The sequence below is a fragment of the Amblyomma americanum genome, chromosome 1 (genome assembly GCF_052857255.1).
Source record: "Amblyomma americanum isolate KBUSLIRL-KWMA chromosome 1, ASM5285725v1, whole genome shotgun sequence".
Lineage (NCBI taxonomy): Eukaryota > Metazoa > Arthropoda > Arachnida > Ixodida > Ixodidae > Amblyomma > Amblyomma americanum.
This window is the reverse complement of record NC_135497.1, coordinates 241,159,055-241,173,005: the sequence shown is the minus strand read 5'-3', so window position 1 is coordinate 241,173,005 and position 13,951 is coordinate 241,159,055. Positions and strand designations below refer to the sequence as shown.

Sequence of the window (13,951 nt, the reverse complement as noted above, 5' to 3'; positions counted from 1 at the left end):
CCGACTTTCATAAATTTGATTGTGGCAAAAGCACAGTATCTGGGCAAATTATCTGAATATAGGGTTTAAAGTTTCAGGAAAACAATATAAAGGCCCTGTTCTCTTTCTTCCCCATCGTTTATCGCGTGGACCGTTCGCATTCCGATGCCGCTAGGCTTCATCTTGTGCGCAATTCCGCAAGTGGGCTTTCCCACATACCACACGTGCTGCGAACAACATGGGGGACGACCCGCTTCTAACAATTGCAACGCGCGTTTATTTTTTTATCCTTCCGTAATATGTCATCTAATTAATGCCCACACCCATCCCATTCGTTCTGTCACCCTAACTCTCTGAGCGTGACCACCGCCATCTTATTTTGGTCAACTACGCTATGCGGGAAAACCTACTTGCAGAAATTTGCGTGAGGCTCCCGAAGGGGCGAGTCAAGGTGTAACAACAGGGCAAGCGATCCTGTAAAAATCCCGCCTATTGCATGGTGCACTGTAACCCATGCACCTTTTAAGTGGGCATAACTGCAGGCTTGACAATGTTCAGAGGGTCCCTGTTACTAGGCCAAAAAAAATAACCTGGCCGTGTAGTTTTGGTTTCTGAGCTTCGGGCGACACTCGCCCGTGGCAATTGCAACTGTCGGCCCGTGCATTCACCAGTAGTCCAATCTCAGCACCGTGCCGCTTTCAGACGCTGACTGACGCGTCGCTGGTCATTTTTTTTTTTCCTTTTTAGAAGCAGTCTCGCCATTCCGACGTCAATGTGCGTTCCCATCTCGCTTGTGTTCGCGATGTCTTCCAGCACGCCGAAACTCGGTGCTCGTCACGTGATTACGGGTGCTTGCATGATAGAGCCACCTCATAAGACTACCGCATTTTCAGTAATTTTCTTTTTTTTCGGGGCTGCGGGGCATTTTGTATGTCAACCTTCGAATTACCTAGGCATTTCTGTTGGTTATTTGAACTCCGAATAAATAAGGTTTTACTAGCCATCGTGTTATTTTTGTTTCCAGTCTTGTCATGTTATGGATTTCGTTTTGCCTGACCACATTACAGGTTGGATACTGCTATGCTGTTCTATTATCGCTTCCCTTGAAGATCTTCAACAATTCAAGACTGCCATCGAAAATCATTTTTTTTTGTCATAACTGCCGTACTCCCCGCCCACCCCTCATGTAATACCCCTTAAATGGGGCCTTTGAGGACTTAATAAATGAATGAATGAAAGTAGTATACATTTCTGCGCACATCATGTTTTTTTTTTATACGGTGCTCAGGCAGTCTAGTTTTGTTTATTTCAGTTGCAAAGGCCATACAGTATTAAAAAAAAAAATATGAGCAACAATGTTTGCTTGTTTATCTTTTCTGAATTTATTTTTTGTGCTGACCAGATATTCGATATTCGAAGCCATTTTTTCTTCATATTCGTATTTGAAAATTTCAATATTCGCACACCCCTACTAAAGGCTCATGTACTGTGCGATGTAAGTGCACTTTAAGGAGCCCCTCGAAATTATCCACAGCCCTCCACTACGGCGTCCCTCACAGCCAGAGTCACTCTGGGACGTTAAACCCCATAAACCAATTACACATCTAAAAGAGTATGGTGAGGGGCTAGTTGGTACGACATTATGGAAACAAAGAATAACTGCGCAAAAGGACGGGACAAGAGAGAAGAATCACACGAGACAAGCGCAGACTAACAACTGGTTTATCGGACGCGCGAGGGACAAAAAAAAACAACGTTATTGAAGCCTTGGAAATCGCGAGATTAGGGCCTGAAAAATGTGTTAGCGAGGCTTCCATATACCTGTACCGCAAGGAGTTGGAGTTTCTTGGTTTGACGTGATGATTATGGATTTTGTCTTTGCAGTTGGTGCGCATGCGCTTTGTTGTCGAAGGAAGGAGGCGTTGGTGCAATAAACTTCTTAGTCTGCGCTTGTCTCGTGTGAATCTTCTGTCTTGTCCCGTCCTTTTGCGCAGTTATTCTTTGTTTCCATAACAATTACACATCCTTCATAAAATCCAGGCAAACACCCTCCTCACCCCTTGTATTAGCTATGCTCAGACCCCTCATGCCCCAATCGCTGTTCCCTTCATATGAACTTGGAGTACCACCTCTTCTGCCCAGCCACTGTTCAGTCCCCCCCCTTCCTCTCACCTCTCCCCCATCCTTCCGACGTGCCTGACTGGCATCAGCACAACAGGTGATCAGCTGCCACTAATATGACAAGTTACTGAAATCCTCAGTGCCTAATATTATGCAAAAAAAAAATAAAGTGAGTTTTTCTATCTCTTTCTTCTGCTCTAGCCATCTAACCAAGGTCTTAGGCTCAACAGTCAAGCTAGCGTATTTCCTTCTAAAGAGCAAGAACACACAAAAGAGTACACTTCCATGTGGGTGCAAGTGTGAGTAGTCAACTAGATGTCATGTAAAACAGAGGCACCAATGCAGATGCATGTACTGTCAGCATCCTGTAGCACTGACTACAAGCCCTTTACACTGCTCCTTGCTTAATGAATGCATGTGTATCCCAGATGTCTGCAGACTAGAGAACTCTTTAGTAATTGTTATGCCACCTTCACCTCCATGATACGCAACAGTTTAACGGCAGATTTGTAAATTTCGAAAACAGAATATAGACCTACTAATTGTGCTTTATGACTGGAACATGACAATGTGCTTCTTGTGACAATAGCATATCCGCCTGTTAAGCACTTGCATCTGTTTTACAGATGGCCAGTGAGGCCATTACTAGGGCATAGCACAGTGTGGTGAATCCAACTAGTTGAATTATGAAAAGGGTTCATTGCACTGCACTAAAGAGCAGAGCTCCTACTCCTACTCCTGTATATTCTCAAAGAATGCTTTGAACTTAGGAAAATAGACTCAGACGCAAGGAGTGCCAGGAGAAGATTATATTGCAAAATTGTTGCACTTCAACACCTAGAGCACAAATTATTGCTTCTGTTTTGTTTTTCTCATTTTACGCATGAAAAATAACATGACAGCTGAAGAATGGGGAATCATGAATGACCTAATTATTATGAACTAATGTTTTGCAAAAGGCCAACAATTTGAAGAAAATTTGCCCTGTGGCCAATGCACACTGTCACACAAATTAAATTCAGGCATCAAGCATTATACTTCCTGCACTATGAGAATAATCTTGCACAAAGACTCAAGAGGACGTGCTCATGCTTTCGAAATGTAGCTTCCATCATTCCCCTGTCTAAAATATAATCCCCATGTTAAATGAAGGACTGAGCAATGAAACTACGAAGCTCACAACTCACAATCAAGAATTACAGGTATGGCTGAAAACATGATGGCAGCAGTAAGGTCACTGTTCAAAAAAAGGCACAATGATATGGAACACTAACTGGCTAATCAGAAACATTCACCACTTTGTCAAGGCCCAATTTCTGCCAAAAAGAAACCTTTTTAAGTGCATTTGCTATGAGAAAGCAATGGATTGCAGTTACTTTTTTTTAATATATGCTCAAACATTTCACTGGGTGTCAACCTTGCGGATTTGCAATGTTTAAAAGCTAATCAGCAAAAGCCAAATTGCAACAAACTCTTCCACGATGATTCAGCTTAAGCAAACAGCAAACAAAACAGTGACACACACAGTTCTACACATGCACAGTTCTACCGTCATAACACTGTTTAACACTGTTCTATTTGACACTGGTCAATCTCTAAGCTGTTTTCTTTTTTCTTCCTTCTGCATTTCTCTTTTGCATTTCGATGTCAAAAGTATATTAAGAAGGTAGACGTCTTCTCTCCGAGCTCAGGCATGAACAAGTTCTAATGCTTTCATTACGAAGCTTCTGAAACCATGGCCATGGAAGACCACCGTACAGGCTTCCAGTCTACCAACTCATCTCCTTCCGAATATTCAGAGTAGCAACCAGGTGAAGACAAAAACTTCACAAGGCAAAAACAAAACTTGGCAGCAAATATCACCAAAAGAAGAACATACCTCAAGGCACATTTTAATCAGCGGCTTAATATGAGGCAGGAGGATTGAAATTTCCGAGTCGATCAGTTCATCAAAAAGTTCCAGTGCTTCTGTTGCCTTCTCCTATTCCCAAAAGTATACACCAGAAGAATAAAAAACGCATGTTTAGCTCATACTCATGGCAAAACAGCACAAAAGACAGGAGCTCTTATTCCTACTAAAGGCATTAAAATTTTTAGACTGAGCACATTAACTTTTCCATATCATGAGAAAACTGGGCATTTTTTGTATGTTCTTTTAACTATTTTTCACTGAAAAATGATGTAAATTACATGAGTGAGCAGCACATCAAAATGTAGCCAAATAAATGTACTATTTGAAAGTAACCAATTAAAGTAGAAATATTAGGCAATAATGTGAAATTTTATTCTTCTAATACAAACATTGCTGAAAATTATTGTAAAATTCATGACGTTCAGCTTATAACGCGAAAAGAAAAAAAATGTTCCAGAAAAACTGAAATATATAAAATGTTGCTCGTTTTTTGCATAACGCACCTGAAAGTTTTAATGCTTTGGCTGACAAGTACTTCGAGCTACAAAAAAAATGTGTACTACCTCATAAAAGCAGCCTTTTATTTTTAAGGCCTTATAAAAGCTATTTTTATCAAAATATTTTGGTTGAAAAATGCTGGAAAGTAACAACACATGTACCAACACCAATGGTCTTCTGAATGACAGACATTAAAAGAGTATATGCAGAATTGTAATCCACAAGAAAGATTGTAAACTGGAAAAATCTAGAGAAGATGACAGCAAAACCTAGAAATACGAATACCTATCATGAAAGAAAAAAAACTGACTAACATGTACCTTGTGCAGTAAAATGTTTTGAATCAACGTGACAAATGTTATGCATAAAAACAGAGTTGCACCCCAATAATTTTTTCAGCTACAAAAAAAAAAAAAAACTAACCAAGGCTCCCGTGTCACTGCACGAAACAGTTCCTCAATGTTTAAAGACACATGCAGACACCCAGTAAGCCCAGAAGAGTAGTAAAATGCCTTGTGGAGGATAACCTGGGATACCAGAAAACAAGCTCGCAAACCTCCAGTAGAGATGTAATCATAGGAGCTCAGCGAGGTTCTTGGAAATAAGCAAGGCACTGGACGACACGCCTCTGCACTGGCAGCCTTTTTTATGGGCATCAGATTTATTTCGAGGTTGTTTGCTTAGGGTTAGCATCCAGGCATACTTATTAGGGTGGACTGAAATCTTAATTATTGCTGCTGTTGAGAAAAAGAACCCAATAACATTGTTACATCTCATCATATGTCTGCTTCACCGCACAGGTGCCACTGCCCTCACTGCATAGGTCAATGCAAGGGGAAGGCTCTTTTTCCGAGCAGAACAGCTGCGTCTGAGAGATGGCAGTACCAAATCTTGGTTACATAATGTAGATAGATGGCAAATAGTAGTGGCCAAAGTACTCTGATCATATCTATTACACTTTAGGTGCCAGAAAAAATTAGTACTGTGGTAGCAGGTAGAAAACAATGCTCCCCAGCGAACAGCAGTTGATGTTTTGGGCTGATTTCGTCTTATTGTCAAAATTAAAACTAGACTATCTGCCATCATCGAGGGGCTCACTGCCTCTATTAGCATTCAAAAATATTATTGCTACAGCCAAAAAAGCCACCACCACAAGGTGGTTTGCAAGATGGTCCGGATCTCAGGGAGTTTTCCCTACTGGCTAAGAAAAGTTGAGCACACTTCAGTTCCACGCAAAAATTCACCGCTTCGTAGCAGTTATACTTCGAAATTGAAAGTTGACTTCTTGGACTGCATAACTGATAGTGTAACAAGTCGGCAAGTTTACTGGTAGCATTGAAATAGTGCACATTATCTATGGGTCACCGGTGACCCGAGCTCAATGGGCATGGTACAGAAAGGGTTAAACACAGATAGGACTGCAACCAGTGACATTGCTATTAAAAACCAAACTGATGCCACTAAAGTTGGGAAGAAACAAAAGCATATGAATGCAAACAAAAACTAAAAAGAAATGCGACAAAAGGATCACATGGGCAACAGATGACAGAGAACATTGAGATAGCTTATAGCAAAACTGATGTGCTTTGCACTTCCATATTTCCAACAACATTACAATAGCAAAGACATGAACATTGAGTACTTACCTCACTAACTTTCACCAATCGCCGGATGACTTCCAGAACGTACGGGATCAACACTTGGAAACAGTTCTGTGTGGCCAAATAAAAGAAACCTAAGTTCAGAGACGCAATCGATGCCCTTTGAAAAGATTTTTCTGAACCACAAAAACATATACAAAGTTCAAACAGTCTGGGAAGAACTTGTTCTGTGTTATTGAGGTGCTACTAGCCTTTGTCAAATGTATATTTAAACGTGCTGCATCACAGTTACTTTCCTTATGCACCACCAACCACAATTTACTACTACTCCCAATTTTCTAACATGAATTCATGAAAAAAAATTGTTAAAAACATTAGGATAACACTTATTCAGAATGTGCCACAGGGTTCTTCTTTTGAAGTTTTATAACCCAGACTCAGCCACTAATGCCAGAGAAGTGGCAATCAATGAGTAACAGTCAATACTGATACTTGGCAGCAAGCTAAGAATAAGACTGCATGCCAGATGACAATGATGTGATTTTAATGACTGGCAGGCATACCTCTGCAGCATGAGAGGTGGCTCAACCACATTCACATCCACTCACAAACAACCACTGACTCGCACTCAAACTCATGACCACTCGCAACCACTCACTCACAGTCATGACCACTCGCATCCACAACCACTCAATCACACCCGCACTCAAGTCCACTTACACCAATAACCCCTCCCCCAAACTCATACTCATGACCGCTCACATTCACAACCACTCACTCACACACACATGTCCACTCATACAACCATTCACTTACGCTCATGTCCACTCACTACATTAACGTTCACTCACCTCTAGAATAGCTTACGTCGCACATATGTTGTGGTGAGCCACCTGGGGCTCTGTCGGTCTCTTTGGCCAATTTTCAGTTTCAATGCTCGAAGGAAGTAGTCACTTAATCTTCCATGGCCCGAACCAATGCTATGCACGTGTGCTTCTGCACTTGCTGCTGAGATGATGAGTGTCTCAGCAAGACGAGACACGTTTTTCAACCGTGCCTATGTAACAATAATGAGTTTGCCTTGACAATGACGCGTCCGTGAGTATGCATGAACACATTGGAGGCAACTGGCAACTATGAATACTTTTTGCGGCATGAAAAATCGAGTGTTTTTGAAAAGACCGAGCGAGTTTCTCCCGAAAAGGGACTGGAATGGGCTCCAAATACAGATTTGCCCTGCAGAAAAAGGATCCAGAGGAGAGTTGCCATTATCAATCCCTTTACAACAGCCTCTTGGGCTTACTTTGGGGCATATATAAGGGCAGGGCTGTCTTCATCTAGCCAGAGCAGGTATGCATGACGATATGTGGACACGCCTGCCGTGCAGTATGTTGTCTGCACTGCACATAATCCCTGCCTGAAGAAGGCTTGAGAAACCAGCACAGTGTACTCGCTTGAGGCTGGTGCGTGCGGACACCACGAGCACATCTGTGTAGGCATAGGGAGTGCTAATACTGCACCTAGTTATTCTCCTGTAGTCCGCTGCGTTGTTGATCGAGGAAATGCCGTTCGTGGAAGAATGTTAACTTGTGAGCCATTTTGCAGTGCACACCCTTCTGAAACTTCAGGACGTTATTGGGAAAAAACCCTATCCAGAAGTTCTTAGAGGAAATCATAGCATCCGCTTGAAAGGATTCCTCATGCTGTGCAGATATCAAGGGGGGGGATGGGGGGGGGGTTAGAACTGCTGAAATCAGAGTGCATAAACAAATGTTATTCCACTTAAAGTACTGCAAACACGAAGAAAAAACAGAACTGCATTTCACACGCCTATTTCACTCCCTGAGTGCCGAATATTTGGTGCCACAAATCAGAAACACGCCTTGCACACATGCAGCGGAAGCTTGTATGGAGTTGTTGACTTAGCAGGGCCGACTGCATTCCGTGTGCATGATGGAGCGGGAGCCTTTTCACGACTCTAAAAAAAAAGAAAGTTTTTTTGTAATCTGGGGGCCGCATGGGGGAGCTTAATCCTCAATTCTTTCCTGTTCTATGAGCAGCCCAGTGTCCAACATGCCAGCACCCTTCGACCTATTTATAAATAGTTGCCCTGTGCACCCCTTCTGCACCCCTCCTCCTTTCTAGCCCCCGCCCCAACCCCCCTGTTCTCTTTTCGTCACATTTTTGGCTACAGTGTCTGTCAGATGGTTTTTCTTCACTGCCTCCTTGGTATCGGCAGTTTGAACAGTAGTACTCACTTGCAGGATGCCTTTAGGTGAAACGAGAACTGTCGACCCTAGCTTGATTCTTATTAGCTTTCATTCGCTTGTAGTGCTTTTCTTTTGCAGTCTTTTCTCATGCGAAAGTGTGACAATGCTGAGAGATATTATATTTTAGATCCTTTTCCCCGAGTACACAAGAATTAAGTTCAAACTGCACATTCAACCAATCGAAAATGGTGAGGAAAATTTGGTTGCCACCTCATATGCACTGCCGAAATCGACGCAACAATTCGTCACCATAGACACGAAACAAGCATTTTTGCAACAGATTGAAACATTGAATATTACCACTTCAGCTATCTCTTCGGCATCAAGACATCACCATGTCTCATGCTGTGCATACAAAAAATAAAAGCCACACGCTTGGTTTGCAACGCAGGGCAAACCTGCATCAGCAATGAAAGGCTCTGCTGGTTCCGGGTCCAGTCCAATAAAAAATTAGGACCAGAGCAGGGCTTTACAATGCACACACCAGGGCACAGAAAAAACGCATGCGTTCACTGCAGTGCTCAAAATCCCACTTTACACTAGTTATTGCTGAAAAGCAGGCAGTCATTGCTTCAGCAGTAAGCATTAGAACTATGCGTATATGAGCTCGAGCCATGTAGGAGGCATGACAAGAGATGTCTACCTTTCTAGCAGTGGCAATGTGCAATTAAATCAAAGGATCAGACACACCCCGTAGCAGCTTACTGCACCAGTAAGGCAAAAAAGCACCAAAACACTGTCGTTCCCACACCAGCGGAAACTTCTGCTTCGGGCGTCCAAAGAAACTGGCATGATGTCTTATGCTGCCTCAAGCGTGCTTGGTAGTGAATATTTGCTTCCCTCAGCTGTCAACAACAGGAAAATAACAAAGTGGATACCATCTTCGTGAAACGCAAGTGGCAAACTTCACTGTCGCATCCACCCACCACCTGCAGCCACTCACATCGACTCGCATCCACTCATCGCTACTCACCCTCATCTGCCCTCACGCTCACATTCACTCATTCAATCACACTCATGGCAACTCACACTCACATCCACTCATTTGCACTCACACACATCTCCACTCACTTGCACTCACACTCACATCCACTCACTGGCATTCACACTCCCGTCCACTCCCTCACACTCACAAATGTAGTGTGAGTGAGGGCGATATGAGTGCACTCATGAGTGGGTGTGGCAACCTATGCTGGCAGGCCTAGTGCAAGCACTCTTTCTAACACCATTGGGTGTGTCATCGTCTTCAATTTATCGCAACATCATCCTGGAGCACCATGAGATCACCTCGACTGATGGATAGCAAAGCACAAGTCATGCAACACATGACATGACAGTTGGCGTGACATGAGAGTGGGCGTGACATGACAGTGGGTGTGACATGACTGTGGGCATAACATGATGGTTGGACAAACGTGAGAAGAAAGTAGAGAGCTTGCCGCCATGAATGATGAGTCCCATATTTACATGATTGTAAGTCGACCTATTTTTCAAATTTTAAAAATCCAAAGTGGGGAGGGCGGGTCAACTTAAAATCAAAACCAGTGCATCGCACCATAAATAAAGGTGAGACAAACGAGATATCAGGCATGCTACAGCGTGGTTGCACTTTTGCTGCGCGGCTCCGTTGCATTGCTCTTGGTGCTGGCCTTGAGTAGCTGCCATGTCAACGCGCAGAACTAGCATCCACACCCCGCGCGAGGTGTCCGATGGTGGCTGTCAATAAGCAGCAAACCAACATCAGCCCACTACCCGCACGTGGATGCAGACTGCGGCTGCTGATAAGCAGTGGCGGCCCGATAACACATTTGCGTTCTACTTTTAATAGGCGCCGTCCAAGTTTTTTTTTTTTTTTACTTTCAACCACGCATTCGGCGCTCAAGGGGGTGTTGATAGTTGATGGAAGAGCCGCTGTTCCAATTGCGGCGGCACCGCCACTCAGAACCGCAGCAGCGCCGGGGAGTGTCAGTAGCCAACGGAAGAGCGATGCCGCTCACGCGTAGCTTCTCTTTGGCTCTGACGCACTTGACTACTGCCGGACGAGTACTCCAGTGACTAATACATTTTCGGTTTGGAATGTGCCCACGGGTGCACCCGCGTGCAGCAGCCGATAGCGGCTGGCGATAAGCGGAGGCCGCAGGATAGTGCTATCGCGTTCTATTATCAAAGGCCAAGTACAAATGACATCAAGTTTTTTTTTTTTTTTTTCAGAAATGTGATGTGGGGGGCGTCGACTTACATTCAAGTCGACATACAACCGTGTAAATACGGTAGATGATCTGATGAGTGTGTACCCATGAAGCTTCACTGCCAACAGTCCCAGAAGGAAACGGTCTAGGCCCAAGAATATACCGAATGGCAGTGGTGGCAGTGCAGTCTTCCCATGTGTGTGTGGCTTATCAGGTCATTGCGGTCATCGTCGTCGGACTTTCATGTCTTCTGGTCTTAGGGATGAGGTGGGGAGAACAGCAGCAAAGTCTGGTCTGGTAGGCTGGGGCAGTGGCACAGATGACAGACAACAGACAGCCAACCACCAAGGTGAAGGCAAGGCACTCAAGCTCCAGGGCTGCGATGATGACTGACAAAACAAAAGCACCTCCACCAAATGATATGTGGCAGCAAGACGAAGAATAACATGACATGACAGATGGTGATGACAGGATTAGATGGCTGGTAGCCCTAGCGCAAGCATTTTGCTTTGTGCCACTGCCCATGTCGTAGTCTTAAGTTATCTTACATCATGTGTGAAAAACTGCATACTGTTTGGACTAATTCAGTTTTATTTAAGTCTAAAGAGGCATGCATAAAAATGCCTCTTGGCGGCAGCAACTTTAGGTACCCTGTTGAACAACCTCTTGGTTTTTAAGGCGATAGCTTTAAGGCTCCTGTTAAAAAGAAAAGGCGGCATCATCGTTGTGGCCAGAAACTGGCGTCACGTGTGTTGAGAAACCCACGTCATGCATGTTGAAAAACCCACGTCACGTCACGTGTAGATGTCCGGAAAAAAAATAATTGAAAAAAGGACTTGTAATGTGAATTAAAGGTTAGTGCACGCCTCAAATGACTAGACTTTTTTCAACCACAGAACCCATTCACTACCTACTGAAAAAAAAAAAAGTAGGAACTGCAAGCTCTGCTACAAAAAAACAAGAACACAACTCAGAACAAGTGTAATGTGCAGCACATCCCATATCTACTTCCACTTCATGTCCTCATGCAACTGCTTTTTATAGTGGCACAGCAGTCTTTTTTCCTAACGGAAAGTGCAGTGTATTATGAACACAGCTGAAAATCGCAAGAATAGTAGCTAAGAACATGTGCAACGTTGTGTATATTTTATTTGTTTGGTAATCAATTTCTGGCTCAGTGCAGCGGCTTATTTTTCTTTTGCTTGTACTTTTTTTTGTGTTACCAGCATATTTAACCAATAAATTTTCGAAAATTCGTGAAATTCTCCAGACACAACTCTGGCGTTTTCTTCATTCAGAAGGATAATCAATACCCTACAGTTTGGTGTATTACAATGTGCAGTGCATTTAGCCCTTCCTGAAGAAATCATTTTTATTTTAAAACAATGAAAATCAGTCATTTTGTCGTGGTAAGGAAAGTGTTAAGTGTCCCCCCTATTTTTTAAAGCATGAGTTGTGTCTTCAATTAAAAAGCTTGTTCATTATTCCATGCTTGCACTTTTTGAACTGACAGGCATGACCTCATGAAGACACAGGGCACATTGAGTGAACAAGCTTTATGACCAATTTGCTGAAATATGGTGAAGCACAAACCTATACAATGATGGAATGCCTATGCTTAATTCCCACTAGGCAAATAATTTTGAAGCAACCAAGCACATAAATATCTAAACACAGGCAAAAGTAAATGCAGGAAAGAATCAAATGAAGTAAACTTACAGAATCCTCACTGCCAAGGGAGCTCACTAGTGCCGTCATTGATCTACAGTAAAATGAAGCATACAAAATGAAACTCAGTTGCCAAAAATGATCAGCAGGCACAACTAAAATGCCTTTAGCAGCTCACTTACTTGATCACATAAAAGCAGAGATGCTCATCAGCAAAGCTTTGCAAACAGCTCCCAAACAAGTTGAAAAGTTGCTTCATATGACCCAGGAACATTTCTGGTGCCTCAGAAGTAACAACACTAACAATGTAGAAGCCCAGCTGTGAAGCAGAAATGAAAAACAAAGCAGTATTAAGCTGCGCTGGTTGGCACATAAATGTCCGGCGAGAGCCTGTTTAATGCACGGTGCTGTGCTGTGCTGCTTTGCTTACGTAGAGCACAGCAGCTAAAGTAAACAAAGGTGCACTATGCTGTGCTAAGTACATATAGTAAAGACAAGCAATATTTTACTAATTCTTTCTTTTTTATTATTGCTTTCACTCATGGCAGGGGCTTCTTTACGACAATGAATTTCTCGCTGCTCAGTGCTCGCTGCTGAGTGCGGCGCCGGGCAAGAGCTTTTTGGTAAGCCGTAACACTAGCAAAACTACAGCTGGAGTGCGCACACGTGTTGCACCTCCCCTTAACTTTTTAAGCCGTGTAAAGGTTCTAGCACCACGCCAACTTTGGCTCCTACAACCTGCTTTTCCTTAGTTCTACCTTAGGTTGTGTGATGGTCTCGCCAACTGTGTCGTCAGATTACACTGAAGCTCGGCTCAGGGTGAGCTCTGTAAAACAGCTCTTGCCATAAAACAGATAACATTACAGGCGATTCATCACTAAATTAAATGCTTGGCATGTGTGCCTGATCTATGCCCAAGTCGCTTGTGCAACTAGATTCAAAAGGTAGTAAAGCTCAACGCAGAATTTAAACTAATATAAATAACTGACAGTTTTTTTGTTCAGGCAGAACCTCGGTGCGATATGGTTCACAATTTTATTACTTTTCAGTTTAGCCATATCAGTACACCCGCTACACAAGCATAGAGAAAGAGCATTTCAGGAACATATACACACAAAAAAAGTAACAAAAGATGCAGAAATTTCCTCAACTAACCCTGCATTCTTCAACATTCTTGCTGTTCATGAGCACATTCAAGAGCTCTTGCAACTCTGACCAAGGCCCAATCTGGCACTCGTGCTTGGCTATGACTGCCACCAGTTGGCCAATTGCCAGGACAACCGCCTTTCTGCATAGCACAAAAAATACTCAAACCAATAAATTCAATGGTTTTGCTTTAGCCACATGCATTGATCAATGCTATCCATGATGTTTTGGTTTAAACATGCCCCAAACCATGATAAGAACAGGACAAAAAAGCCCCGCCTGATGCACAGTACAAGGCAGCATTGGGCACTTCTGAATAGTCTGCACAGGAACTAGCCTGTGCTGTCATACAGCTATGAAGTGCTGCAATGCAGCATGCCCACGCTGACATCTTGCCTTTCTAGCTTTTGCAATCTTTTCACATACACAGCTTCCAAAGCTCAGTGTAGGAGACAACGCCTTCGCAGGGTGGCGCTGGGTGGTGCCAGTGAAGAACTCCACAAAATTGGCCCGGGAGGACAACTAGATTTTCTACAAACGGCTTGTATGTCTGTACGTGACCAGAAC

At 43.2% G+C, this 13,951-nt stretch overlaps 1 protein-coding gene across 1 annotated transcript in view; it reads right to left on the bottom strand.

The window, feature by feature from the left end:
* The window catches only part of LOC144114825 (importin-4-like), a 123,396-nt gene that overhangs the window by 89,748 nt on the left and 19,697 nt on the right, over positions 1–13,951 (bottom strand). Inside the window, exons 5-9 of the mRNA XM_077648809.1 lie at positions 13,394–13,526; positions 12,421–12,557; positions 12,290–12,332; positions 6,157–6,222; positions 3,980–4,081 (exon numbers count right to left, since the gene is read on the bottom strand). Of these exons, the coding sequence (XP_077504935.1) occupies positions 3,980–4,081; positions 6,157–6,222; positions 12,290–12,332; positions 12,421–12,557; positions 13,394–13,526 (481 nt within the window). The remainder of the gene's footprint in view (positions 1–3,979; positions 4,082–6,156; positions 6,223–12,289; positions 12,333–12,420; positions 12,558–13,393; positions 13,527–13,951) is intronic.